We start from the raw sequence: 27,403 nt of genomic DNA, 5'->3' as shown, positions 1-27,403 counted from the left end.
CCAAGACAAACATGTTGCTGAGGCCTTTGTTGAAAGAGGACTTTGTGACTTTCTAGTTCTCTCTTCCTTCCACTCCAGCAGAGCTGTCTCGCCATGTGGGGAAATGCCCACTGGGAGATTGAGTGGGATCGGCAGGAAAGCCGTGGGTTTGGGTTCTCAGCCTGTGCCACGGCCAACGATGTGCTCAGGGACTGTGAGCCAGCCCGTTAGCTGCCCTGTGCCTTAGTTTTCCCGTCTGAGAAATAGGAGCCTGACCGCCCCCTCTCCAGTCACACGGTGAATGGCATCGCCATGTGTAACAGCGGCCTAGCACAGGGTAGCTCCGAAGTGTCCTGCTCCTGAGCTGATTAGAAAGGGCCCTCTCGATGTGCCTCCAGAAACAAAGCATGAGGGAAGAGAGGAAACACATCAGCTGGCTCCCAGCAGCCCGTGCAGCCACAGTCAGAACAGCCAGGAGCGCCAGCCCCAGCCACGTGCGGGCCGAGCTGTGGCGCCTGACGCCCGCTGCCGGCTCGCGTTGGGCTCCAGTGACAGCAGGTTGTAGATGGAGATGCTGAGGCCCGGTGACTTGTCCAAGTGATGTGACACTTCCTAGCACTAAGTGATGTGCAAGGGAAAGGGACTAAATAGATGCTGTCTAAAACAGAAGCTCGGGGAAGCAAAAATTGTCTGTCTTAGTCGCACGGTATCCATAGCGACCAGAACCGATGCCTAGTGAGCTCTCAACAAATACGGAACGAGTGACTGAGTCAGTGAATGATGAACAGGAAAAAAAAAAAAAAACCATCAACGATATGAACCTGAATGACTAACCACATGAGGCTGACTTACAGCACATTTCTGCAAAAGTGAAAAAGGCCAGCGAAAAGCAGAAGATGTACCGAGTCCGGTTCTCAAACCACCAGAAGAACTCTCAGGTCTGTGCCCTCACCTTGGCCCCTAAGGTTTGGAAGGGAACTCGGGTGCCAAATCAGTTGGCGATCTGTCAGGACGTAGGGGCAGATTTTCCTGTCTGTTAAATCACTCACCCCATGTAAGCATTTATTGAGTGCCTGCTGTGCGCCAGGCTCTGTGCGAGGTGACAGAGATGCAAGCTCGTCCCCACCTCACAGCCACAAGGCTGGAGCCATTGTCTCCTCCATAGGAAGTCCCATAGCAAAGGGATGTGTGAGGTGTGCGGTGTCCAAGGAGGAGGTGCCCACCTGCAGGGCTGAGTGGGAGAAGGCCACGTGGAGAGGGTGTTTCCCTACGGGGGGTCTTGAGCTAGGAGTGGGATGAGGTGTTTGAGTCTCTGGCAGAAGAATGGCCAGGTCCCAGGCCCAGAACTGGAATCAGCAGGGCACATTCTCAGGCCTGCGCACCATGACCGGCCCTGCGGTCGGGCAGAGGGCCGGTCAGGCCACAAGACTGGGGAAGGTGCTGGGCAGTCATCCCTGCCGGTCAGGGCGCCCCCAGGATGGGAAAGGGGAAGGACGCAGCTCTGCCACTGGTGGCTCTGGGAGATGACCTCACTCCTCTGACGGTTAGTTTCTTCCTCTGTCCCTGGTTGAATGGGGTGATTTCTAAGTTCCCTTCCAGTTCTAACATTCTATGACATTTCTGACTAATGCACCAGATCAGATATGTACACAAGACCAGAGGCGTAAGAAAATACACAAAGAAACGTGGGTTAATCTAGTGCAAACAGTGTAAGAACTGAATAGGCTGGCTACACGGGCAGTGCTTGAAATACCTATGGACTCACCCTTCCGGGCCTCAGATCCTGGCTTGCAGAACCGTGGTTCCTCCCCAGCCCTCAGGGAAGGGGAACATGCCCAGCTGAGCCCCAGGGAAGTCTGGGCCTGCGTGAACTAAGTGTCCCCAGGTGACAGTAGCCTTTGTGTGGTGCCAGGGACTGAAACAGACGTTACACCTCGTCCCACAGAGCTCCCGACACACAGGGAAAAAATACTTTGGTAAAAAGTAGTAGGAGTCCTCCCGTGGCCCTCAGTCCCCTACAGGCAGCATTATTTCTAAGCTGCAGTCATCAAGGAAGGGGGCCTCTCAGACCCAACAAATCCAAAAGCTAGGGGGACCTTAGCGATCTTTTTGGTGAGAGGCTATTAGTTCTTTGGTGGGAGAGCATCATCCCCTCTGAGAATACACAAAAGTCATGGTTCTCTCCTAGAAAAATGTATACACACTCAGTTTTGTATGCAAATTCAGGAGGGTATGAGATGCCCTGATTGAGGTCCCCTAGAGGTCCCCAGACACCAGGTTAAGTCTCCTGCCCTAGTTCAGACTCTCTATTTCCTAAGTGAGGAAATTGAGTCCCAGAAAGCGCAGGTGACTCATCCAAGTTCACCCAGTTAATTAGAGCAGAGGCGAGTTCCCAGGAAAATCAGGCCAGCATCTGCCCCAAGCAGGGATGCTGCCAGCAGGGCACAGGATTGCTGATGTCTGACGTGGAGCTCGGTCCCTGCAGATGCCATGGCTCAACTCTGGCAGGGAGCGCAGATAAGAGGGGCAACCAGGCCCCGGTGGCTGGCCCCCAAAGCTTCCGGCTTCTGCTGCCTCTCTGTCCATAGCAGAGAGGGACTTGGGTGATAGCACGCTGACTCAGCACCCTCTGACACGTCATTCCACGCACCACACAGAAGGTCCTTCAGGGAACACTGGACAGGCACTCAGAGCTGCCCGCATCCTCACCCCCACGGTGTAGACAGGAGATTTGGATTTGTGAGTGGTGAAGTCCTATACCTGGGGGGAGTGGGCGGGGCACCAGGATCTGATAGGACTCAGACCAGATTCAGGTCTCGGCTCTGCTGCTCTATAGCTGAGCTGCCATTGGTGAGGTATTTAACCTTCCCGAGCCCCGGTTTCCTCAACTGCACAACCAAGACCATCATGGTGCCTCTTCCCAGGACTGGTGTAAGAATTAACTGAGATAATTTATATGAAGTACCATGCCTGGCAATACATGATAGCTGTTTTGTCACACTGCCCGGGGCAGGGGACCTTACGGTGGTAAATCCTTCCCTTCAGGATCTCACGCCCAGCTTCTTACCGATACCCTCCCTGGTAGCGATGGATGTAGGAAGAAATCCCTCTTCCCACTGTTCCAAGCATTTGCTGAAGAGTGCAGCAGGGGGCCTCTGCAGAAGCATCTGGAAGAACTTGCTGCCATTAGCAGATGCTGCCCATGCAGAGGTTGTGAGTTTGCCCCCTCTGAAGATCCTAAAAGCACGTCAGTCGTGACCTTTCTGGAATGGTGGAGTGGCAGTCCTGCCAGGAGGTGAGGGAGGGAACCACATGAGCCATCGTGGCCATCCAGTCAGCAGCTTCAGCTCAGCAAGTCATCAGCAAAAACAGGATGAGACATGGAGGGATGGTGACTCACAGGACAGGAAGCAGAAATCACAGGTGGAGGCCCTCAGTCACGTCTGAAAGACCTGGAAGCCGGAACCAGGGTAAACAGACCCCTCTTCAGATGTTAAAACTCAGCCAGGGGTGTGCTGGTAACCCAGCCCTCGGGAAGGAGAGCGTGCGGGGGAAAAGCCTTCACAGCAGCCTTGTCCTACTCCTTGGTGGAAATACTCACCATGGCCAGTTTGAGGCTGCCAATGTGACCTCACCGAATGCAGATGGGAACCAGATTCCAGCTGGCACAACATCACTACTCCACTGGCTGCAGCCGACACCCCAGGATGGGACAACGGTGTACATTCCCTGGGCTCCAGTCTGACCTTAGTCCTTGCAAAGAGACCCTAGCACCTTGCACTGAAGATAACTTCTTTTTTTCTACTGAAATGAAACCTGCCTCCTTACAGTCCCCACCGCCTGGTCCAAACTCATTGCCCTAAAGCCCCACAGTCAGTCTTTTCTCTTTCCTACTTGCACACCCCAACTCTTCACCTGTGCCTCTTGTGGCAAGACTTACAGACACTTGCTGGCCTGGCACCAGCCTCTGGGTGCTGCTGGGTCTGCCCTGCGCCCCTTGAAGAATGGCTTACAGAGCCTGGCGCCACCTTCCATGTGGGTCTGAGCTGTGCCAGGTTAGAACCTTCCATCACCTGCTTGAACTGAACCGGTCACGAGAGGACCTTTATCTGGGTCTTCCTCCAGGTTTGTTCTAATTCCTTGGCTGGTTTATAAGACCCCAAGGGTGGACCTTAACCTTCTTTCTACCCCAATGCCCAGCACGTGCCCTGTGCTCACTCTGCAGTTACTCAATAGCTGCTGGCAAGGTTGACGATGACCATTTTCAGGCCCCTTGGCTTCTCTGATTCTACAAAGCACCAGCTGTAGCCCTACATTACCATGCAAGCCATGGGTTATAGGGCCCTGGAGGATCATCATGAGCCAGCCCCTTTCCAGAGAGCTGAGCGTAGCTGTCCCCCAAGCGGCTATGGACATCGTCTTCACAACGGTATAAGAGCCTCTATTCAGAACCAGAGCCCTCAGGCTAAACTGCAGGCTTATTTTATTCTTGTTCTGACTTTCAGCACACCCGTGCTTTTTATAATAATATATTACGTTGTTATTTTTCTAACGCCTCTTTGTGGAGTTGTTTACAATATGTCCAGCCTTCGTTCCATATGTTTGAACAGGTCATAGGAACACACCTGTCCTCACCTTTACCTTCCAGCTCTTTGCATAAATTATCCCCCAGTCCTCACCACAGCCCAAGAGATCTCCACTTCACAGACTGAGGAAATGAAGCGGATACCTCCGATCAAAAGGCTACACTACTGTGTGAGAAGTCCCAAGGGGGATGGACCCAGTGGTCCAAGCTTCCTTGACTGGCTTCTCTTAGCCTCAGGAGCCAGGGGAGGACCTGGCTGTCCTATCCAAGATCTGTAAGTCAGAACAGCTGTGGACAATCTGCTCCCCAAATCCCTCAGTTTAAAGGCTGTCCTTGTCTTAGACCAGGTTACCTCACTGTGTCCTCCAACCAGAGAACCTTCTCCAAACTAACAAGAGGTACACATCCTTCCATAGTTCGGGCCTGGGCCACCAACTTCCTTCATGTGGCTGTGCCATCCTCTGTGGTCAGGACAGAGCCTGAGTCAAGGTCCCTCATGGTTTCTTATGGACAGACTGGTCACAGACACACATGGGCTGCCACTGGCCACATGCACTAAAACCTTGTGAGTTCCCTTGCTCCAGAACAGACCAGGAGTGGTCGGTGTGGATGCAGGTCTTTGGTGGTACCGCCCATCCCTGCTCTGAGAAGTATTTAATGGCCCACAAATGATCCAACCAGCAGGTTGGCGGGTACACGTAGGCAAGGGAGAAGATGGTGAATGGTACCATTTTCTCTGCAGGGGAGATTTGTCTAAGGTGTGAGCTGGAGTCTGGAATTCCTTCCCATTCTCTCACCATAATATAGGAGCAGATGCATTCTCTCTTTTTCATACTATCCCAGTCAACCTCGTCCTCTCCTCAAATGGGCTCCCGTCTCTGGGACTCAGCTATCAATGTGCAAGGCCTGTGCAGTCCCCTGCATGCCTGATGGCAATCAGCCTCTCACTGGGATAGCCTTGTGGGGAGTAAACTCTATGTTCTTATTAAGTGATGGCTGGTGTTCCAGAATCACTCCCGTGGATCTGTTTGGGGTTGGTTCCTAATCAAAGCTCTCAGGCTCTCCTTTGCCCCCCCCTCACTGCCGAAAGGTTAGCATTAAAGAGAAGAAAGGTGCTCTGGTTTCTGTTGCTGGGCTGCCAGCTTGGATCTGGGGTTCTAGGGAAGATGAGAAGGCTTGATTTTGTCCCAATTCTTGTGTTCAGATCCCAACTCTGCCATTACCAGCTGGGTGACTTCTGGCAACTCTCAGAACCTCTCTGGTCCTTGTGCCCGCCTCCAAGAATATCTCGGGTGTCGTGAGGGTTCAAGGAGAGCTTGTATCCAGCAGGTGCACGGAAGACAACAAACTTGTGTTAACTGCTGATACCCAGTCACAACCACATTCTCCGACCCATGTTCTATCCCTCAGGAGTAAGGCGCTTCCATGGAGCTTTCTGGAATCAGTGGACCTTCCATAGGCATGTTGGGCAAGAACAAAGGGGTGGAACCAGCCTGTGGTGGTCACCCTGGCCCTCTCCCAGAGGGACCCTCCAACAACAGCTCACCCTGCGGGTCCTACAGCTCCTGCCCACATACACCAGTGGGGAGAGACTGCATTTGCACACCCTCATTTTCTCGAAGGCACAAGAAACCCTGCACTAGGGCCTCCATGTAGCTACATGGGTAGCTAGATAAATAATCACTAAATAAATAAATAAATAAAAATAAACAAAGAAAGCCTCCAATGAGCTTGAATTGCTGCCGTGCTGAGAGGTAACTGGCAGATTCAATTTAATTATAAGATACAGAGTTGTAATGGGGTGTGTGAGGCTCAAGGAGGATTTCAGTAATGGGAGGACAGCAGGGGTTCTCTGCCTTCTCTGCTGGCTCTTCTCCTAACCCCACCGCCTCCTTTCCTCTCTCGCCGTGTGAGCTGGGGCAGTGGCGGGGAGCTCGACACTGCTCTCGAGGACAATGTCTGGCCCACCCTCAGGGCCTCTGCTCCTCTCTAGCCTCAGCTCCTGGGATCACCCAAGTTACCAGGCCCGGGCTGGTCCTCACTCAGGAAGATGGTGTGGTGGGGGCAGCAAGGGGCTCCATGCTCACAGCCCCTGCCTTCTTCTGCTCCAGAGAAGGTGCCCAGCGAGGTACCGGCCCCTGCTGCAAGGCCAGGTGAACAGGCAACTCTGATCTGTTTGCCTGAGGACAAAAGCAAACTATTGCCTGGCCTGCCTCTTGTACAGCTTTCTACCCAGAAAGTGGAGGGGCATCCTCCAGCCTACTGAGGCTTAGCCAATGCCCTTCCATCCTAGGACCTTATAATAGGCGACCATGTGCCTCCTCTCCTCTCTGTCTCTCTCTGTCTCTCTGTCTCTCTCTCTCTCTCTCTTTCTCATACCATCCCAGCTGCCCTCATTGTCTCCTCGGGTGGGACTGCCAGATTGGATGGCCCTACGCTTCGTACACCGCCCCCCCCCCAACTCCCAGAACACTGTTTCCTTCTGCCGCCCCTTTCCTTGTACCCGGTGAGAGCAACCGTCTCTGTCTACCCCCACCCTATTCAGCAGAGGGCTTGAGGGCAGAGGCTGGCCATATCTGACTCCACTGATAAATTCCTTAAGCCCAGCTCCTGGCCCTTATGGGACTCTCTTGGTTAATCCTCGCCTTTTATGATTTTATTGGGGCCATAAATGGGTGACACAGAGGTTTGCAAGCACATAACTAAACAGCAGCCGTTCTCCATGCTTCCATGTCCTGCCTCCACCTCCCTGTCTCCCAGGGAGGTGATCCATCCTTCTCCAGGCATGGACTTTCCAGGGCCTGACTCCCACAAAGATTTCTCAGTGCCCCCTAACCCCCTGGCAGCAATGCCCATGACTCCATTGGCCTGCACCCTCTGAGCCCATATGGTCCCCTTCTTCCCACTGGGGTCTCTGCTGGTCACCTGGGCTCAGCATCCAGACCATATCCCAGCAGAATGGCACAGCCCGGGCTCTGGGATCAAATGGGCCTAGATTTTGGTCCTGGCTCCTCCACTTCCCAGCTGTGTGACTTCAGGTAAATTACTCAACTTCCCTGAACCCCACCTATACAATGGGGCTGATAATCCATATCTCCAGGAATCTGTGTGAAGATTAAATCCATGCATCAAGTTTATATTCATAGCCTTTTGTCGGGCCTCTGCCTTCCCAAAGATCTGGGCCTCAAGTCCATGGACTGGGGTATGAGTGTGGGGAGGTAGGGGGGACTTTGGAGGCTTCCTCGTGGCGCTCGGTCTTAGTCCTTTGGGGACACTTTTGGTCCTAAAAGAAAAAGGAGAAAAGAGATGCCCTCTTTCTGCCTGGCCTCCTAGCTGTGATTGACTGGCTGTACCAGGCTGAGCCTCCCCAGGGACAGGGCACACAGCTGTCAAGCATCTGGTCCCATTCAGACATTACTCACCAACTTCCAACTTTCTCTCAGGAAAAGTCTAAAAGCCTTGCAGGCATATGGCCTTCAGCAGTCCCTGTCCCTCACAGGATAAGCAGAATGATGACAGGCCAGGGGGGAGGGATGGCCTTCATGATCCTGTTTCTCTGTCATATTCCCTCACAGAGCAATTAACCCCATGGGATCAGACATCTTAAACCAGAGATGGCTGAGGTAATCTTGTACATGTGATAAAACTGTTTCCATAAAATTCTTCAACCAATATTGCTAAACTCTCCCCCTATTCCCTGCACCTCTTACAAAGATATTATACCAGTTATCCAAAAAAACCTCACTCATAATCAGGTTTACTGGCTTCCACACTTACTAGCTGTATGACCCTGAGTGAGTTATTGAATCATTTGGATTATCAGTTTCCCATTCTAGCAGATAGGAATAATAATAGTACTTACAGAATTTTTATGATTGAAGAAGATAATGCGTACAAAGTATCTAACACAGAGACTAATAAATCATAAGCAATCAGCAAATTGCAACTGTTTTTTTTTTCTTAATGTTTCTTGATTTTTGAGGAAAAGAGAGAGAGTGAGTAGGGGAGAGGCAGAGAGAGCGGAACAGAGGATCTGAAGCGGGCTCCTCACTGACAGCAGCAAAGCAAGTTTGATGTGGGGCTTGAACTCATGACCCATGAGATCATGACCTGAGCCAAAGTCAGATGCTCAACCAACTGAGTCACCCAGGTGCCCCTATAAATGGCAACTTTGATTGTGATGATGAATGAAGTGAGCTTGGCCACAGATGGGGGAGCCCTTGGTGATACCAACCAGTGGAGAGGGGCAAGGCTGGGCTGCATCCAGCCCCCAGGAGGTAGGGTAACCTGTGTCCCAGTTCCAGGGTGTAGAGGAGTGTGGGAGGAGTGCAACCCCTGGGGTCTGCATTGATGCCCAAGTGGCGCAGAGGAAGGCCACATTCTCAGTCAGTTGGTGGCCATGTTGGAATTCCAAGCAATTAATTAGTTGGGAGAAAGACCCCAGGCAGTATCTGAGGGTAGAAGATGAGCCCAACCTTCTGTGAAAAGAAAGATGGCAGGAGCCAGGCAAGGTCTCCAAGAGCCAGCCCGGTGGGCAGAGACTCAGTTCTCATGGAGGACTGAGACAGAGCATGGCAAGGTGCACCAGGCATGAAGTCAGGCAGACAGGTGGACTCAAGCTTTGCCACTCAATAGCTGAGGGACCCTAGGTGACTCCTTACCCATCTAAAATTTCCATTTCTTTATAAATAAAGATAAGAATAGTAACACCTGTCTTTACAAGGTCGGTGTGAAGGGGAAACAGGATGAGAAAAGTCAAACGCCCATTGCCACCCAGTAAATGTCCGATTTGTCTTGAGCACAACGTAGAGTCGGGCCAGTGGACCAGGAGTTTGGGGAAGCCAGAGGAGTGGTGACCACATGGGCACCAGACTTCCTGTAGGCACGTGGGGTCTGGGGCCAGCGGCAACATGGGCAGTCATGGACCCCACAGCTGGTGGTGAGGAATCACTGAAAGACTGCCTGCCTTAGCCGCCCTGTGGATAGGGCCGTGCCAGCCAGTAAGGGCAGGCTGAGGCAGCTGAGGAGGCCAGGGGCTAGTAAAGGGCTTCCCCAGTGTTACTTCTTGCCATTGCTGCATATGAAGCTGAAGCTTCTTACCATCAGGTATCGGAGGGAGGTCTGCCCCTGCAGGAACTAGCAGGGATGAGCTGGTGGGTCACAAAGACCTTTGGGAATTATCACAATGATTGCTGACCCTTCCTGAAAGAAGATAACGCCACTTGAGCTTTGCCATCTAATTTATTATCTTAAAAACTTAAGACTATAGCCAGTTCAGGTTTCTCCTACAAGAATTTAATTGGTATGTAATAGCACAGGCAATTAAATAGAAATCAATAGTTAAAAACAACTAATTGATACTTAATATGAATGGGGAAAAACTTAGTTCTAATATAATTAACTCATATTAAATAGGTAATGAAATAGCAATTATGTCTTTACAACAATGTAAAGTTTATAGTTCTTTAATAAACTTAGAGTTAGCAAGCAATGAGAGTCAAAAATTATGAAACAGGTATTATTGGGCTATTAAACATTTATTACTTGTCCTGGAGGACCAGAGGCAGACACTAGTCAGGATTAATAAACCTTTGCTATTCCCCACTTCAGGCCTCTTTACTATAGAGGTTGATCAGAAAACTGTGATCTCTGCGCGATTTATGGGCACCATTATTGCCCGGGATGTGAGTAATAATGCTGAAACCAGGGTGAGGCAGAACTGAAGCAGAAAGCAGGAGCTTAGCAGAATCAAGGTGAGGACTTCTCAAACACGAGGCTCTGGCATCCTGTGATCACCCAGGCATCCTGGCAAGACTGGCTTTTGATGAGTCAGGCCATCGGTATGGCCGCCCACCAAGGGCAACCCCCCAGACAAATCTCCAGCCTTTGGGGGCCCTTGGCGAGAGCCACCCCATGACCTGTAGCAATTATTGCCATTAGTGTGGAAATAATTCACATGCTGCTAATGACACTTTGTTTTACTGAACTACAGTGTTTGATTTTCGTTCACCTTTTCACAAGTATATGCCTTACATAGTCAACTGGATTATCATCTCATTGTGGGAGGAAGCTTGCCTTACATGTTTTTGTCTTGCACATGGTGCACTTAGGAGCCTCTCCATGAGCGTCTGTGGACCGGATACCATACCTGTCACACTTTATAAATACGTGCTGGTTGTGCAGGGCTGGTACTAACACTTGTGGCAGAGTCTACCCATATATTATTCCATTGCTTTCTATGTTATTCATTACATAATGACTTGATCTACAGAAGACATCTGCTCTCTGAGGTCAGTAAAGCTGATTGAAAAGGTATTTCTTCAAGGGCGCCTGGGTGGGTGGCTCAGTAGGTTAAGCATCTGACTTCAGCCTAGATCACGATCTCATGGTTCATGAGTTCGAGCCACACATCAGGCTCCTCATTGACAGGGTGCATTCTCATTCTCTCTCTCTCTCTCTCTGCCCCTGCCCCTCCCCACTTTCTCTCTCTCTCTCTCTCTCTCATTTTTTTAATTTTTTTCACCACCTATTAGTTTTTAATTCTTGTCAGATGATAATAATTACATATTTATTTTAAATAAATTAAAATAAATGCACAGGTAAAGACTATTACCTGTGTAATGTAGTAAGGAAAATATTTTAATAAAAGTAGATATAAAGCCATGTTCTAACAGCATACTTTTTCATAAAGTTCTATACAACATACATGTGTGAATTCTATTTTTTTTCTTATTCTTTTTTCCCCTTTTTATTTTTTTCATTTTATTTTTTATTTTTTAAAATTTACATCCAAATTAGCATATAGTGCAACGACTTCAGGAGTAGATTCCTTAGTGCCCCTTACCCATTTAGCCCATCCCCCTCCCACAACTCCTCCAGTAACCCTCAGTTTGTTCTCCATATTTATGAGTCTCTTCTGTTTTGTCCCCCTCCCTGTTTTTATATTATTTTTGTTTCCATTCCCTTATGTTCATCTGTTCTGTCTCTTAAAGTCCTCCTATGAGTGAAGTCGTATGATTTTTGTCTTTCTCTGACTAATTTCACTTAGCATAATACCCTCCAGTTCCATCCACGTAGTTGCAAATGGCAAGATTTCATTCTTTTTTATTGCCAAGTAATACTCCATTGTGTATTCTTTATCCATTCATCCATCAATGGACATTTGGGCTCTTTCCATATTTGGGCTATTGTTGATAGTGCTGCTATAAACATGGGGGTGCACGTGTCCCTTCGAAACAGCACACCTGTATCCCATGGATAAATGCCTAGTAGTGCAATTTTTAGTTTTTTGAGGAACCTCTATATTGTTTTCCAGAGTGGCTGCACCAGCTTGCATTCCCAGCTTGCTCTCTCTCTTTTAAAATAAGTAAATAAACTTTCTAAAGATGTATTTCTTCATAGCTCATGTAATCATCCAAGACTGCTTCACTTGGGAACCCCATCACCTCAAACACAAGAAGTCCAGAAATGCACCATTATCCGCCCCCCCCCCCCATGGCCTAATTGGCTTCCTTTGTCAGCTGCTTCTGACACAGACACCTCTCTTCCCCCAACCTCCCCAACTAAAGCCACTGTGGTCATCTGCCCCCTTCTGCTTGGCCACTCTGGCACTCAGCCCATAGTCTCTTCCCAGAATGTCTTTCAGATTCACCATGTTCTCTCCATCTTCGGCCCCTCTGGGGCCTCAGCCTCACCTGCTGTACCCACCTGGCTGGTCTTCCTGACTCACTTCCTCTTCCAGTCCCTCAACTTGTAGCTACCACAATAGCCTCCAAAGAACACCGCCCCAAAGTTCATTATTCATTATATCACTTTGGATGAGTCTCCCCTTTCATACCTGTAAAGAAGGGGGAGGAATTTAACGGTCCCTACTCCCCAATCTGACATTTCATTTCTATTTGTTGAGCTCGCCCTTACCAGCTACTTCATTGTAGGCATTCTTCACCAAGTGCATCTGATTTTCATACTAACCATGTGCAGAGCGTCTTACTATTAGTATCCACATTTTATACAGTGCAGGGACACCCAGAGCATGGCTCACTCTGGAGTGCTAGAGCAAGGCTCCAGCCAACACTGAGAGTTTCGAAGCACACATGGCCTCCCTGTGACTCTAGCCAGGTCCAGCTGACGCCTTCTCCATATGGTCTCAGGAACCATCTGGTGAGCTATTTTCAGCCTCTCCACTGCTCTCCTGTGTCAAGGTGGCAGGGATGGAGAGGCTCTGAATGTCTCCCTGAGAAAGCTCAGGGTCCTTTCACTTGCTTTCTGATCTCAGGCTGTCTTCAGAGAGTGGGGAGAGAGAGAGCAGATGTCAGCCCATCATCTCTCACCAGGAGTACTGCAATAGTCAAACAATGGCGCTCTCTTGTCTGGGCTTACCCCTCCCCATCCATCCTCTGCACCAGTGCCAAAATGGTCTTTATAAGATGCAAACCTGGCCTGTAGGTTCCTTCAGAGCTCTCTGAGAGAAGAATCTGCTCCAGGCCTCTCTCTTGGCTTGTAGATGGCTGTCTTCATGTTCATATGGTGTTTTCCCTGTATGTGTGTCTGTCTCCAAATGTCCCCTTTTTATGAGGACACCAGGGGCATTGGCTTAGGGCCCCTCTAATGAGCATTTTAACTTGATTATCTCTGTCAAGGCCTTATCTTCAAATAAAGTCACGTTCTCTGGTGAATCCACATTCCACATGTGAATGAGGGGGAGAGGGGAAGGGCAGGGAAGAGACATAGTTCAACCCACAACACTGTCCTAGCCAGGGCCACCAACATCTGTTCTCTATTGTCTGGTCTGTCTTGATTCACAGCCTCGGCAGCCCTGGGATCCGAGACCTTCCCCTGAGAAAGCTAGAAATCAGACCCGGCTTCTAACCTGAGTACTATTATCAGCTCGTACTTTGCCCTTGAACTGCCCTTTTACTTCTCTGAACCTCAGTCTCTGAAACCAAACTGGAGGAAATAGACCATTCTTCCTCACCTAGTTCACAGAGCTACTGTGGGAATCTAATAAGGTAGTGAATATGACAGCATCGTGTAAAAATAAGGGTCCTGCAAATGTGAAGTAATAGCACTGTATCATTGTTATTACCTCTAAGAATAAAGAAATCCTAAGGCTAGAAAAAGTCCCATCGTCACCCTGTGAAACTGAAGGAAAACGGTTCCATTTACAAAGTCAGCCCTTTTTATTCCTCCCAGAGGAAAGCTCCGTTTCCTAGACTTCTTTTCCAATGAATTTACAACTTTCATTCACTCGGCCACGATCCTCACCTAGCTGACTCTATTGTGCCACGTTTCAGCCCACCTGGTTTGATTCTGACCTGGGTAGGGGAGAGCAGGCTACTGCCCAATAGTCTTTAGTTGGTGCTTACATCGAATCATCAGATTTGTCCTGAGCTCCTGCCATGTGCCAGGCACTGTGTTGGGGACTAAGGGCTCAGAGCTGAAAATGGCACAATCCTGGCCCTTCTGTGGCTCACAGTCCAGGAATTCCTGGGGTTCATTCACTTCTTCCCAAGAAACAATGCCCTTTCCCCATAAATGTTTCCTTGCAGAATAGTATTTCTTAAGCCTTTGCTCTCCTCAGACAGTGCCCTCCCCACCCCATCTGCCGGTGACCCTGGACTTCTTTGCTGTGAACTTTCCTTTTAAGCGAGGATGACTCAATTCCTATTCATCATTTTCCACGGCTGCCTTTGGTACATCTGATGGTTCTGTACTGATAAGTGCTCAACCAAAGGCTGCAGCCCTAAGGTCCACATGGAGAAGACCCCGACATCTTGCTGTTAAAATGGGCATCTGTGATCTGATTCCACTGTCGGTCCCAGCCTTGTGTGACAAGGAAGGTGGCAGTCTGGTGGCTGGTCTAGCTCACAAAGTGAAAGATTCTTTGTGTCACAGTCCATCATCTTTCCCCTAAGAGAAGCCTGCTTCGTTTGGTGGGGGTAGAGTTTCTCCAAGACAAAGCGATTACTTCCCGATGCCACCCCCGCCACGCCCCACCCAGCCCTCTCTCTGCTCAGTGCCTTTGACAACACACCTCCTCCCTTCTTGGATTTCCACATTCTCCTCCCCTCCCCCACCTCATCCCTGCTTCCTCCTGTGGACCCAGTGACCTCTAATTTAGCTCTGCAAATCTCTCCAAAGAACATCCCAAATTTTCATATGTGGATAGCTATCTAATTCTCACTTCACTAATTCTCCAACCTGCTCGTTCTTGCAAGGATCCCAGTGGCTTCTCCCCACTTCTCAGTGAGGACTCAGTTGGAGAGCCCTCTCACTTAATACATTTCTTCAGTGTGCTTATTAGCGCCTTGTAATATAGCTGCCTAAATAATTAAGACTAACCCACACGTGTCAAATTAAATGAGCCAAATACATTGAGAAATTGCCTCACCCTCCATTTCTTTTATTAATCAGGTTTTTAAAAAATTCTTTTCCTGCTCATTTGCAAAAATCAAACATGGTCCGTGAGACTCTTACTTACAATAACCATCCATGTGGCCTCTTTCCTCAGGCAGTCACCCTGGGGGCAACCTATTATGTGACACACGATGGGTTGAGTTGGGGTGGCAGAGACAGCCAACATAGGCGATCTGGACTCAACAGGTCGCCCACACTCTCTCAATCTTTAGGAGAATTATGCCTGCTCCATTTTCTTGAGAGCTTAGGGGATGGTCCAGCAAGACCAACAGGAATGTTGGCCTAAATCCATCCAGCACCTTCTGCCCCCACTCCTCCGTGCTTCCCTGGGCTCATTGCAGGAACCCCAGCTCCTTTTCTCATTAGGAGTCACTGCTGATGTGCTTTAGATGGGCATAAGAAGTCAATGGAAAATATAATAAGAACCGTCAGCAGTTTTATCATTGTGGTGATGAACAATGGTCGTGCAATTATAATGGGCTGGTTAACTCTGCCTGTCGTCAGCATGTTGAGGCTTCTATACAGTCCCAGAGTCTCAGGCAAGGGGCTATTGTTCGCAGGGGCTGAGAGCCTCCTCATAGCTTGTACTTCCTCTGGCCCCCTCCTGGCAGGCTGCATTCCTGCCTCTTGAAGGTGGTTGTTAGAAAGAATCCACAAATATAGTAAGTAAACATCAAAGGGGCTTTGATCCACAGGGCCCTCGACAGAGCAGGAGCCCTTGAAGAAAGAGCCAAGGCCTTGGATGAGGGAACTTAACATCGTCAATTTGGGCGCCTGAGATGTAAAGCTGTTTGAAGTGAGGTTGGCTTGGCCGTGCCTTCAGAAGAGCGTGCTCGTGGAGGGGACAGAAGAGAAGTGAGCGCCTTTGGAAAAGGCACGCTCAGATCTGCTTCTCTGCTCTTTACTGATAGTTAATAAACCCCTTTAGAGAATCAAGAGATCAAAGCTAGTAACCTCCCTGGGCCGTGGCATTCTGCCACCGAACGCCATGCTTTGTTTTTCTCTAGGGCAAGAGCCCCTAAGCTTGACTTATCTGTCTCTCATGGACCCTTTCATCCTGCAACCCATGGAGGGTAGACCTGGGTGACAAGAGGTGGATGGAGAGGTAGGGAGGAGAAATGAGCCCATCCTGTCTAAGCTCTAACAGCCTAGATGTTAACCTCCAGGGCTCAGAGAAACACCCAGTGTCCCAAGAGAAGTTGCTCTAATGCAGCACTCACTGGGACCCACCTTCCCTGAGACACGAATGGAGGGAACCCTTAGGTGCCCAGAAAGCCTGGCAAGCCCTGGGAGGGGGGGGTGCAGTCACATTTCCTCTTCCAGAAATCATACCCCTTGTCCATTCGCCAAGTTTATGGCAGCTGTCACATTTGTATGAGTTCCAAGCAAAGAAGTGGGGCAGGGGGTCTAAAATAATCCTGGGAAGTCATTTGACATCTTTGAACTTTGGGTTTCCCATCTGCATAGTATGAATAGCAGTAACCTATCTGCTCACCTCATGGGGTGCTGTGGGGGATCAGAAGAGGAATTTGGTGTAGAATTGCTTCAAAGCCCATAAAGCGCTTAAGACAGATCAGAATTAGAGGATAAAAACCAGAGGGGAAATCTCGTTCTCTCGTGAGGCAGATGTACTCTAGTCCAACGCCCACACACGGTGGGCACCCATTTACCAAATGCCGTGGGAAAACAAAACAAAACAAAACAAAAAAAACCTCTTGCATTTGCTACCTAGAATCGTTGTCCTGACTTATTTTTTCTGTTGTGTCAAAGTCTCGTGGGACCAGAATCTGTGTCTTGTGTCTCTTAGCCATTCCAATCCCTGTGCTCCACACTTGAGTCCACACCTCATAAGTGCTTGAGGACGGCACTGCCTTGCGCCGGAATATAGGAATGTATGGGAATCCCCAGACCCAGAAACTCACTCTCTCCCAAAAGGTAGACTCTTCTACCCCTACCTCCACCCCCACGTCTTCCCCCAAATTCACCCAACCGCTTCGTCATTCTTCTGAATCACCCCCTGTGTCTGGTTGCCTTGCTCCATCCCGGACACCACTAGCTGGACTCTGCCTCTTTTTTTGGCAGGCCTGATCACAACCACAGCATGATCTGGGTATAGGCCCCCAGCCTGTATAGAGAGCCTCATTAACCTGTGAGTAGTGGTTACGAGCGTGGACTCTGGAGCCATACTGCCTAGATTCAAACTCCTGGTTTTGCCACCAGCTGGTTCTTCCATTTAAGACTGCCTACTCAATACATCTGTAAACGGGGATGTTATAAAATGGAGATAATGGTACGCACCTCACAGAGTTATCGTGCAGATCAAATGAGGAGTTATTGGCTTAAAATGATGCCTGGACCATAGCAAGTACTACATAAATGTTAAATAAGTAGCCCTGTTTATAAAGGCAGCAGCTTCATAGCCCCTGCAGAGGGGCCTTCAATGACACCTGATCCATTCTAAGCTCACTCACCTGTGCTTTTCTTCCAGAGCTGGGCCTCCAGAAGAGAGGATGCTGTCTGGTGCTGGGCTACATGGCCAAGGACAAGTTTCGGAGAATGAATGAAGGTCAGTGAGAACCTGCCCACACTCTTGGGGGTAAGGTGGAGGGTTAAATCCTCCCTGCAGCTGCCCTGCTGCTATGGTAGCAGGAAGAAGAACCTGGGACAGTGGGCAGAGCGGTTGGATTTCCATGAAGCTATTTATATAGTAATGTGGGGAAGAGTAGCTAATGCCTAAAACACAGCATGCTGATTGGTAAGCACGTTTCCTTCTGCTATCTTCCCTACTGCCTTTGTGCCCTCTACTTGTCTTCCTCTCTCCTTCCTACCTTTGTTCCCCAACCACTCACCCAGCACAATTAAATCTGCTTCTATTATCTTTTTTAATCCAGGCCTCTCTACCTTTCTCTTCAATCATTCACATTTTTTGAATGCCTATTGAATAAACAGCACCTTACAGGGCACTTGGGAAAACAGTAAAGAATAAGGCAGAGCTTTTATTTTCATAGAACTTACAATTGGAAATCTGCTGTCTTTTCCAACTCCACTGGCCCTATCTCTCCCTCTTACTCATGGGCTGTTCTGCCTTCCTTTTGCTCTGGGTCTTTCCTCTGAGGCTTCACTGGGTCACAGAAGGCTCTAGGAAGGTATTGACATTGATGTGGAGGCTGGGAAGTAAAAGGGGGGCTGTCACTTGTGGGCCTGCTATAATAAAGAGCCAATCCCCTCATCCCCAGCCATCTGTCTCCGTGCAGCTAATAACCCTCTCCATCAGATGCCACAGACTGTTTGTCAGGATTCAAAAGTAGATAAACAATGGCTGGGGATGCCATTTATTCATTAAAGTCAGACAAATGAAGCCTTGGCTCCCCACCAGCCAGCTTGCCATGAGCTGGGCCCCTCCCCTCCCAAGGCCCAGAGCCCCTGGAGCCTCATTCCCATCCCAGGCATGGAGGAGGCAGCTCACCTGTACCATCTCTACCCCCAAAGTTATACCAAACTTCTGAGGCCCTCTTCCCATGCTCCTTTGCTGGCTCTTCTCCCAGCCCATGGTCCGTGACACCCACACCACCATGGTCTCCCCAGTCCTGATACCTTGCCAGCTGTAGGTTTGTTACCAGCACCCATCATGGTGACAGTTTGACAAGAGTTAGGCCAGCACAACTGAGTACAAGGAGAATCCGATTCCTCCTGCGTTGTGCAGCCTGTGTAAGAAGGCAGCAGCATCAAGAAGGCACTTGTCATTTGTAGGAGCCCCATGGCTGAGCATAGCCAGGGTTAGGGGCTGCATTGTCCACATCCTGCCAGGTGGTCTTCCTCCCTGATTTGTCTCTTGCTCAGCCCACCTCCTCCCTCCCCAATACCACCTTTGTGAGAGTGCTAACCAGTAACTTCTAATTTGTGGGAATTGACAGGGTGCCTCTGTCCGTAGTGCTGAATAGACACATTCTCTTGCTGGCAACGCTCATTAGAGAAGCTGAAAATGAGGTTCGCAGGGATTGGGGAAGCCAGAAAGTCAGGAGCTAGGCTGGATTAGAAACCTCAAGTTCCAAGTGTCTGACCCCAGCAGAAGGATAGTGACTCCAGATCCTGGGGCCTAAAAAGAATCATGCCACAAGGCTGATGAACACCCCCTACAACCTTTCATCAGTGGCTAAGGGAGGGGTATATTCGTCAGCCCAGGCTGCCATAACAATATGCTGCAGACTAGATGGCTTTAACCACAGAAATTTATTTCTTCACAGTTCTGGAGGCTGAAAGTCCAAGAGCAAGGTGGCAGCAGGGGGAGGTTCTGGTGAGAGCTCTCTGGCTGGCTTGCAGATGGCCACTTCTCACTGTACCCTCACTGGGGCACAGAGAGAGAGAGAACTGGATCTCTGGTGTCTCTTCTTATAAGAACACTAATCCTGTCCGATCAGGGATCCACCCTTATGACTTGCTTAACCTTAATTATTCTTGTAAAGGCCCTGTCTCCAAATATATAGTCACATTGGAGGTTAGGGGCTTTAACACAGAAATGGCAGGGGGAACACACAATTCATTATGTAGCAAGGGTTCTGAATGCATCTGCCACAGCAGAAAGGTATAATGATAATACTCTGAACCAGGGATTTAAAAAATGGTAGGATGGAACTGGAGACTGTTATGCTAAGTGAAATAAGTCATACAGAGAAAGACAGATACCATATGTTTTCACTCTTATGTGGATCCTGAGAAACTTAAAAGAACACCATGGGGGAGGGGAATGGAAAAAAAAAGTTAGAGAGGGAGAGAGCCAAGCCATAAGAGACTCTTAAAAACTGAGAATAAAGGGGCGCCTGGGTGGCTCAGTCGGTTAAGCGTCTGACTTCGGCTCAGGTCACGATCTCGCGGTCCGTGAGTTCGAGCCCCGCGTCGGGCTCTGGGCTGATGGCTCAGAGCCTGGAGCCTGCTTCCGATTCTGTGTCTCCCTCTCTCTCTGACCCTCCCCCGTTCATGCTCTGTCTCTCTCTGTCTCAAAAATAAATAAACTTTAAAAAAAACCTGAGAATAAACTGAGGGTTGATGGGGGGTGGGAGGGAGGGGAGGGGAGGGGAGGGTGGGTGATGGGCATTGAGGAGGGCACCTGTTGGGATGAGCACTGGGTGTTGTATGGAAACCAATTTGACAATAAATTTCATATTAAAAAAATAAAAATAAAAATGGTAGAAAAAAATTTAATATTAAGTAGACATTAGATACTGTTTAATTAAAAAGGGAAGGAAGGGAGTCAGAGGGGGGACTACAGGAGGACTTGGAACCAAGACTAGGATCTGATTATTTCTGAGGACAGTTAGCTTTGCTGTCTGCAAAAACCAAACTAAGATGGCATTTTTAAAAATGTTTTATGTTTGTTTATTTTGAGAGAAAAAGACAGGGCACGAGCAGGGGAGGGGCAGACAGAAAGGGAGAGAGAGAATCCCAAGCAGGCTCCGCACTGTCAGAGCAGAGCCTGATGCGGGGCTTGAACCCACAAACTGTGAGATCGTGACCTGAGTCAAAATCAAGAGTTGGACGCTTAACCAGCTGAGCCACCCAGGTGCCCTGCAGATGGCATTTTAAAGAGTTTTTTTCTTGTCAAAATGGGAAGATACCAAAACAGTGCCTCTTCTCTCTGAGCCCCTTCTCCAAACACATGCAATCCACCCAAATGTGTTATTCTTTTTCCCCTGGCTGTGGTGGACTTGGTTAAGAATGAGCAATCCCAGGTACCTTACCCCTGCCAAAACCCTCCCCCTAGTGAAGATTAATTGGGAATAAAGCAAGTTATTCAGAAAGAGGGAGGGAATAGAGGCATTAGCCCAATGGGTAACAGAGCAGCTAACTCCCTACCCTGCCTCCCCCTTTGCCTGTCGTTCTCACCCCTCCCAACTTCCCCAACACAGACATTCGTGCACATACACACAGCCACACACACAGTAGCTGCTGCTGCTGCTGCTGCTGCTGGGTAAACAAGGAGACAAAGGGGTGGCAAGCAAGCTAAGCCACCGCATATGATGAGTTCCACATCTCAACAACAAATAGACCAGATGGGAGGAGGGTGAGACAGTGGGGAGATGCAGGCTATGGACTGGCTTTGGCTCTGGAGGGTGGGAGGCACGGAAGGAGAGGAGAAAGGAACTGCGGGGGAGGCAAAGGCTCCTCTGCTCCCCACTGCAGCCAGTCTTGCTACCCCAAGTGCCACATTATGCATGTTCTCTGTCTCTAAAACGCGCATGCCCAAATTCCAGCACGTCTGCGGATAAGAAAAGGCATCAGCAAGCATGGGGAGCTGTTTTATGGTTTATAATTATCTTGTACCAATACTCAAAATAATTATAACTTCCACCTATTAATAATTGAACTGGAATCGCAGCCATGACATAGATCAAGAAACAGAGATCGCTGTCCACACTTAGGTATAAATTGAACAATTGGTAAAATGGTAAAAAATAATTTTCTCCCAGATGCTGGAATTAGTGAGATATTGGAACAATTAGCTGCTTCTCCCATTAAAGATAAGGTGGTGATCATAATATTTCCAATTTAGAATAAATATAAAAGACCTACTTGTTCCGTATTAAAGCATATTTGTTCTGTTTTAGCAGTATCTAATAGGGTGTCTGTCACCGGAAGAGAAGTGGTCTCCTATTTCATCTGTCTCCTTGTTAATTTGGTATCTTTTTATCTCCTTCTTCCTCTTCCCTCGCCCTACTCCTTGCTACAGTCTAAATAATAATAATAATAATAATAATAGCTTGAGAAGGAGCAAGAGAAAAAATAATGAATGAACAGGAGTTTTATAGATCTGGGGTTTATCATCAGCTAGAGTAATCGCAATTGGTGCTGTTAAACTACACAAAGCAATAAAAAGAAAACACTATTCAAAGATCGTTTAAGGAGGCATGTGATAGTCAATGAGAGGTTTGCTCTATTTGGGAGCGCTTAATAGCTTCTCGGGTAGAATCTGCAGCATTTGGTGGGTAATGTGTTGGTGGGGGGAGGGGTGTGTGTGTTCTTTCCTGTTTGGACTCAACACATCTGAGGCATCACATGGAGACACAAACAAAATTCAGTGAAGGGCAGACGAGAGAGGAGGAAATAAAGACAGATTAGGCATAAGAATATCAGGTGTGTTCGACATAATTGTCTTCATGTGATTAAGTACATGGTGCTTTAAATAGGAACTGCTGGAAGGAGATCATTTATTTATTCATCAAAAGTTCATTGAACACCTACCATAAAAATAATACCAATTGGCGTAATAAATGCCAGACACTGTTCTAAGCACTGGAGCTTTCACAGGAAATAAGACATCATCCCTGCCCTCAAGGAGCCCACAGTTCAAACACACAGGTACCTCCCCGTGTTACTGTCACCTTCATAAAGAAATCCTTCCGGACTGCCTTACCTAAATTAGATGCCCCTCTTCCCCCACCATTATGCTCCATCATGGCAACCGGCTTATTTATTTTGTGGCACTTACTCTAATTGGGGATTATTGATAAGGCTGTCCCACCTAAGAGTTAGGCAAAGATATTCCTCGCCTACCCGTGGGCCTTTGCCCAGTGTCTCACACATAAGGAGTAGTCCATCAATTGTAATGTAACTAATGAATCAGTGCCCTGACTGACAACAGAGGGATACACGAAGTCATCCACAGGTGTAAGGTGGGTCTTGAGAAAGAGCCACCAGGCAGAGCAAATTGACATGGAGCTTTCCACAAAATGAGTGTCCTAAGTCTTACCTCTCAGCCCTCCTCCTATTCTGGTACAATAGCCCCTTACTGGAGGCCAGGGCCCGGGCAGGACAGCCGAGGGGAGGCCTCCACAGGTGGTCTCCCTCCTCTCTGCACCAGCTCTCCATCCTCTCCCCATCTACTGCTGGGCCACATCCTCGGGGCATCTCTAGACAGATATGCCCACCAAATCTGCAAAGGGAACTGTTCCCACTGTTTCCTTATCCCACACCCCTGACACACACACACACACACACACACACACACACACACACCTGTATTCCCTTCCCTTTTCCTGGCTCTTCTCAAAACTGGCTCTCTCCAGTTTTCCTGGAGATCCCAGCCAGAACCACTCACCTTGTCAATGTACATTGCCTCCCCAGGGTTGACACTATTCATAGGCAGGATAGAAAGCTTTCACATGGCATCTGCTGAGGGGCGCTGCCTGCCTCTTGAAAAGCTTGGTATTCCTCTGTGTTAGAACTTCAACAACCCTAGAGTTATAGGGCGACCACCAACTCAGGGAGGCCCAGGATCGTTGAGTGGCTTGCCTAGGCTCAATGGGAAGTTGCCGGAAGAGCCAGGACCACATTCCAGGTCTCCTGACATCCAGCCCAGTGCTCTTGGAATTCCAAAAGAGGAGGCCATGAACAGAAGGGAAGCCCCTAACGCTTTAACTTGGTTTGGTTTTCAGGGCAGCTGAAGATACAGAGAAAGTGGGAGGGGCTGGGGGAAGGGGGGCAGAACACAGAAGTCTCTCAGGCCTGGACTGAGAGACGTAGACCAGGGAAGATCATTTCTAAGGAACCAGAAAATTCTATTAGCCCCTAGGACTCTTGAGAAGGGGAAATGAGGAAGAGGATGTTTAATGGAGAAGAAAGGAGACAGCAAAGTCCTGGCCTTCCTTCCTGCTAGTTTTCTGAGGCCAAGGTGCGCCTGCGCGGGAGGCCCTGCCTCCTCCCCACAGGCGCACCCTCTGCGGCGCACAGCTGGCAGGGCGGGGGTTTTCCAGGACTTTCCGCAGTGACCGATTGCTTCTCCCAGCTCAGTGAAGGGAAAGCAGAAATGCCTCCTAGCGCTGTCGTTTTCATCTTCCTAGGAAGAAACAAATGCAAGTGATTAGCAAAGGCAGCTTCTGTTCACTGGAGACCTCTGGGCCCCTGGGGAGGGGCTCGAACCCCCGGGAAGGAGAAAGCCGGTCCCACAGATGGAGGCCCCCTACAGGCTCATGCGTGCCCTGCAGCTCCTGGGCTGCGCCGTCCTCCTAGTCCAGACTCAACGCAAACACACCTCCACCACGATGCCCTCTGCCCGTCCTCACCTCTCACCCATGCGCAGGGGTGGGAACTCCGGGAGGATGGGAGCCCAGGAGTCTTCAGCAGCTCTCTGAACTATCTGTGCCGGCATGGAGTCTATCCTTTCTTTCCGCACCCCTGTTCCCCAGTTCACAGAAATTTGCCTAAAATGCCCCCTGTTTCCTGTCTCTCCCTTAACAGAGTTGGTAAGAAAAAGAGGTGCCCCCATCAGTGTAGCAGAAGGAGCACCTAAACGTACGGAGCCAGCTGTGTGACCTTGGGCAAGTCCCTGAACATCCAGATGTCAACCTTCTCGTGTATGAAAGTGAATAATGTTGGATATGATCATCTCTAAGCCTTTGAAATGCGATGAATCAAAAAAAAAAAATCTATCTTGGCTCCCAGCACGCTGCGTACACCCTATTCTCACCACTCACCCCCTAATTTTAAATGCTCTGGTCACCAAAGGAACCAGGACCAGGGTATTGATGGGCTGGCTTTGCTCAGCTGCCTCAGAAGGCAGAGCTGTGTTTCTTTTTCCTGTCTGTTCTCTGAGAGTGAATTCAGGCCCATGTCAGCTGTCCCCTGGGTGGCAATGAGGCAGTCAAGCAGGCCTACAGGATAGTCTGCACTTTTTTTTCAGAGCAGAGGGGCAGCAGGACCCTGGCCCAGGGACCTGATCTAGTGGAGAACGGGTCTGATGACTTCTGAACCCCTGCCCCTCTGGCTGGTGCAGCCAGGGCAGGCTGGCTTATGCTGAGGCCCCACAGCTTCCAGAGACTATTCTTTCACTGCCTGCAAGAGCCCCCAGGATGTTGGCTAATACTGTCATTTTGTTCGTTGGGGCTTTTGGGTGCATTTTTTCTTATTTCATTTTTCTTACTGATGTGTTTTCTTCCACTGGGGCTGCAAAGCTGGTTATTTGTATAACGTTCCTGTTTATTATTTATGGCAAGACGCAGATTTCCAGGGCACTTTATGATTGTTATTTAATTCACTTGGCATTTTGGAACAAGAGACTCGCCATTGCCATTCTCCTTCCGTGACCTGATGGAGAATTCCAGAGACTTTTCTGGGTCCCATGCCTCCAGCCACCATTCCTACTGGGAAACCTGCTTATCTAAGGTGGTCCTTGGCCACAGACCCTGCCCAGCTCCTTTCTAAACTTCCTTTTCCTTGGGGCACCTGGGTGGCTTAGTCGGTTAAGCCTCCGACTTCAGCTCAGGTCATGATCTTGTGGTTTGTGGGTTGGAGCCCTACGTCAGGCTCTGTGCTGACAGCTTGGAGCCTGGAGCCTGCTTCAGGTTCTGTGTCTCCCTCTCTCTCTCTACTCCTCTCTCTCTCTCTCTCTCTCTCTCAAAAATAAATAAACGTTAAAAAAAATGTTCTTAACTTCCTTTTCCCTCATCCACATCCAGTTCTCAGCAAGACCTAGAAATGTCACCTCCCAAATGTCTCTTGAGCCCAACCACCTGTGTTCACCTCCCAGCCACTGCCCTTGTCCCCATCACCACTGTTCCTCACTGGACTACTGAAGCGCTCTCCTAGCAGATTCCTTGCACCCACTATGCCCCCGCCTTCCCCCTCAATTCGTTTTCCCACTTCAGCCAGAGCAATATTTCAAAATGCAAATCTGATGTCACCGTCCTCTTGAAAACATGTGAATGGCTTTGTATTGCTTTTAGAAAAAATATCAAAATCTTTGGCATATTTTACAAGGCTATAAATGATCCAGTCCTCATCTTTGTCCCCTTAACACTGTACCCCAGACACATTAGCCTCTTTCAGCTCCTCAAACAGGAATGGCCCGTCTGCCACAGGGCCTTTGTCTCTACTGGTCCTTTTTAGCTCAGTCTGTACATATAAGTTCTTATTGCCATTATTTAACTAATACTTGTCTTCCCTACCCTTCCCTTAATCTGTAAGCTCCGTTGGGTCTCCACTACATCCCAGGACCCTAGCATAACATTTGTACAGCGTAGACATTGAAAGAAGAGCGAGGGAAGTAACCTTCTCTGCCCCTGGTCGGTGGCTCCCAAGATGCTGGGACTGGGTGATCTGAGAATCAGGGACCCCTAGAAGAAACATTACAGATCACGTGAGGAGGAGGAAACTGAGACTCAGGAAAGTCATGTGACTTGCCCTGAGTATCTCAGCCTGCAAGCGATAGAGCCAAGACTTGAACCCAGGCTTCTGACCCTAGGTGGGGTCCTCCTGTCTCTTTACCATGCTGAGTCTTGGAAGTCAGGGAGTCACAGGGTTGGGTGGACCAATCAGGGAAGTCTGCCCACAAAATATGGGTTGAGGCTGTGTTTTGAAAGAGACGAGAAGCAAAGAGAAAAGGAAGGGGAGTAGGTTCTTTGATGTGGACATGACGCAGAGAGAGTAGAGCCATCGCCCCCTGTGAGCCCAGCACTGTGCCTGGCTTAGGAACCTCAGAGAGGCTGGACACAGCCCCGTCCTCAGGAACTTTGCCCGCCCCTTGGGGGAGACTGCATATATTTCATACCAAGCTGCTACTGCGGTTGTTTTGTTTTCGTTTTTCCTTTCAGCGTTGTGGTTAGTATGCTTGCTGGCTAAGCACTGTAGCTGGGGAGTCAGAAGAGTCTAGATTCTAATCCCAGGCATCGTCAGAGCAGTTTAGAACCATATCATCTGAGGTGCTCAAGGCCAGAAGGGACCAAAGATCACCCAGTCCACACCCCCTTCTGATGGTCGGTATCCCCGCCAAGTACCAATGCACAGGAACACTTGTGAATGCTGTGGTGCTGTGCGCTCCCTTAGTCCCCAGTGCCTCGCCCTGTGCTAGGTAGGCCCTCAGTGTGTAATGACACAATTCCTGCCTCCAAGGATATCGCGGCAATTAACATACAATGGCACAATTGCTGTAACCAGCTATGCACAGGAGGAGATAAAGGGAATCCAGTCAAACTCTAGGCCAAGTGAGTACTGCCCAGGAGCGCCCTCATACGTTTTTTGTGAGGCCATTGCAACCTATGTTTGCATCCCTCCAGAGAGGGAAAACTTGCTGTCTACCAAGGCCATGGGCACCTCCTCGGCCAGGCTCTCACAAAGGGCTTCAACCCCTTCAACCCCCGAACATCTACAGTTTATCATCTAACTGCACTGATGGCCATGGAACCAAGTGACTTAGGTGACAGCCACTGGCAAAATCCTGGGGTCTCACCCTCTGCGCACTGTGTCCTGAGGAGGCTTCCTTCCTTCTCTCTGCCTCCTTTCCCTCCATCCTCAGTGAGCTCCAAAAGCTTCATCCCTGAATGCCAAGACCCTCCCTCCACCCCTCTCCCTAGGGTGAAAGAGTCTGAATAAATGAGCGTGCTTAATGGCCTGCGGTGCCATAAAGTTTTTAGAGCTGTGTGCTGGAATGAGCAG

The 27,403-nt window shown here is 49.2% G+C and overlaps 1 protein-coding gene across 4 annotated transcripts in view; it reads left to right on the top strand.

Moving 5' to 3' along the window:
* The window catches only part of KIRREL3 (kirre like nephrin family adhesion molecule 3), a 551,587-nt gene that overhangs the window by 407,412 nt on the left and 116,772 nt on the right, over positions 1 to 27,403 (top strand). For all 4 annotated transcript variants that reach the window (XM_043579789.1, XM_043579790.1, XM_043579792.1 and 1 more), the window contains exon 2: positions 17,469 to 17,546. In XM_043579789.1, coding sequence (XP_043435724.1) covers positions 17,469 to 17,546 — 78 coding nt within the window. The remainder of the gene's footprint in view (positions 1 to 17,468; positions 17,547 to 27,403) is intronic.

The sequence above is a fragment of the Prionailurus bengalensis genome, chromosome D1 (assembly GCF_016509475.1).
Source record: "Prionailurus bengalensis isolate Pbe53 chromosome D1, Fcat_Pben_1.1_paternal_pri, whole genome shotgun sequence".
NCBI lineage: Eukaryota > Metazoa > Chordata > Mammalia > Carnivora > Felidae > Prionailurus > Prionailurus bengalensis.
The sequence above is the reverse complement of the archived record's forward strand: the minus strand, read 5'-3'. Positions and strand labels throughout refer to the sequence as shown.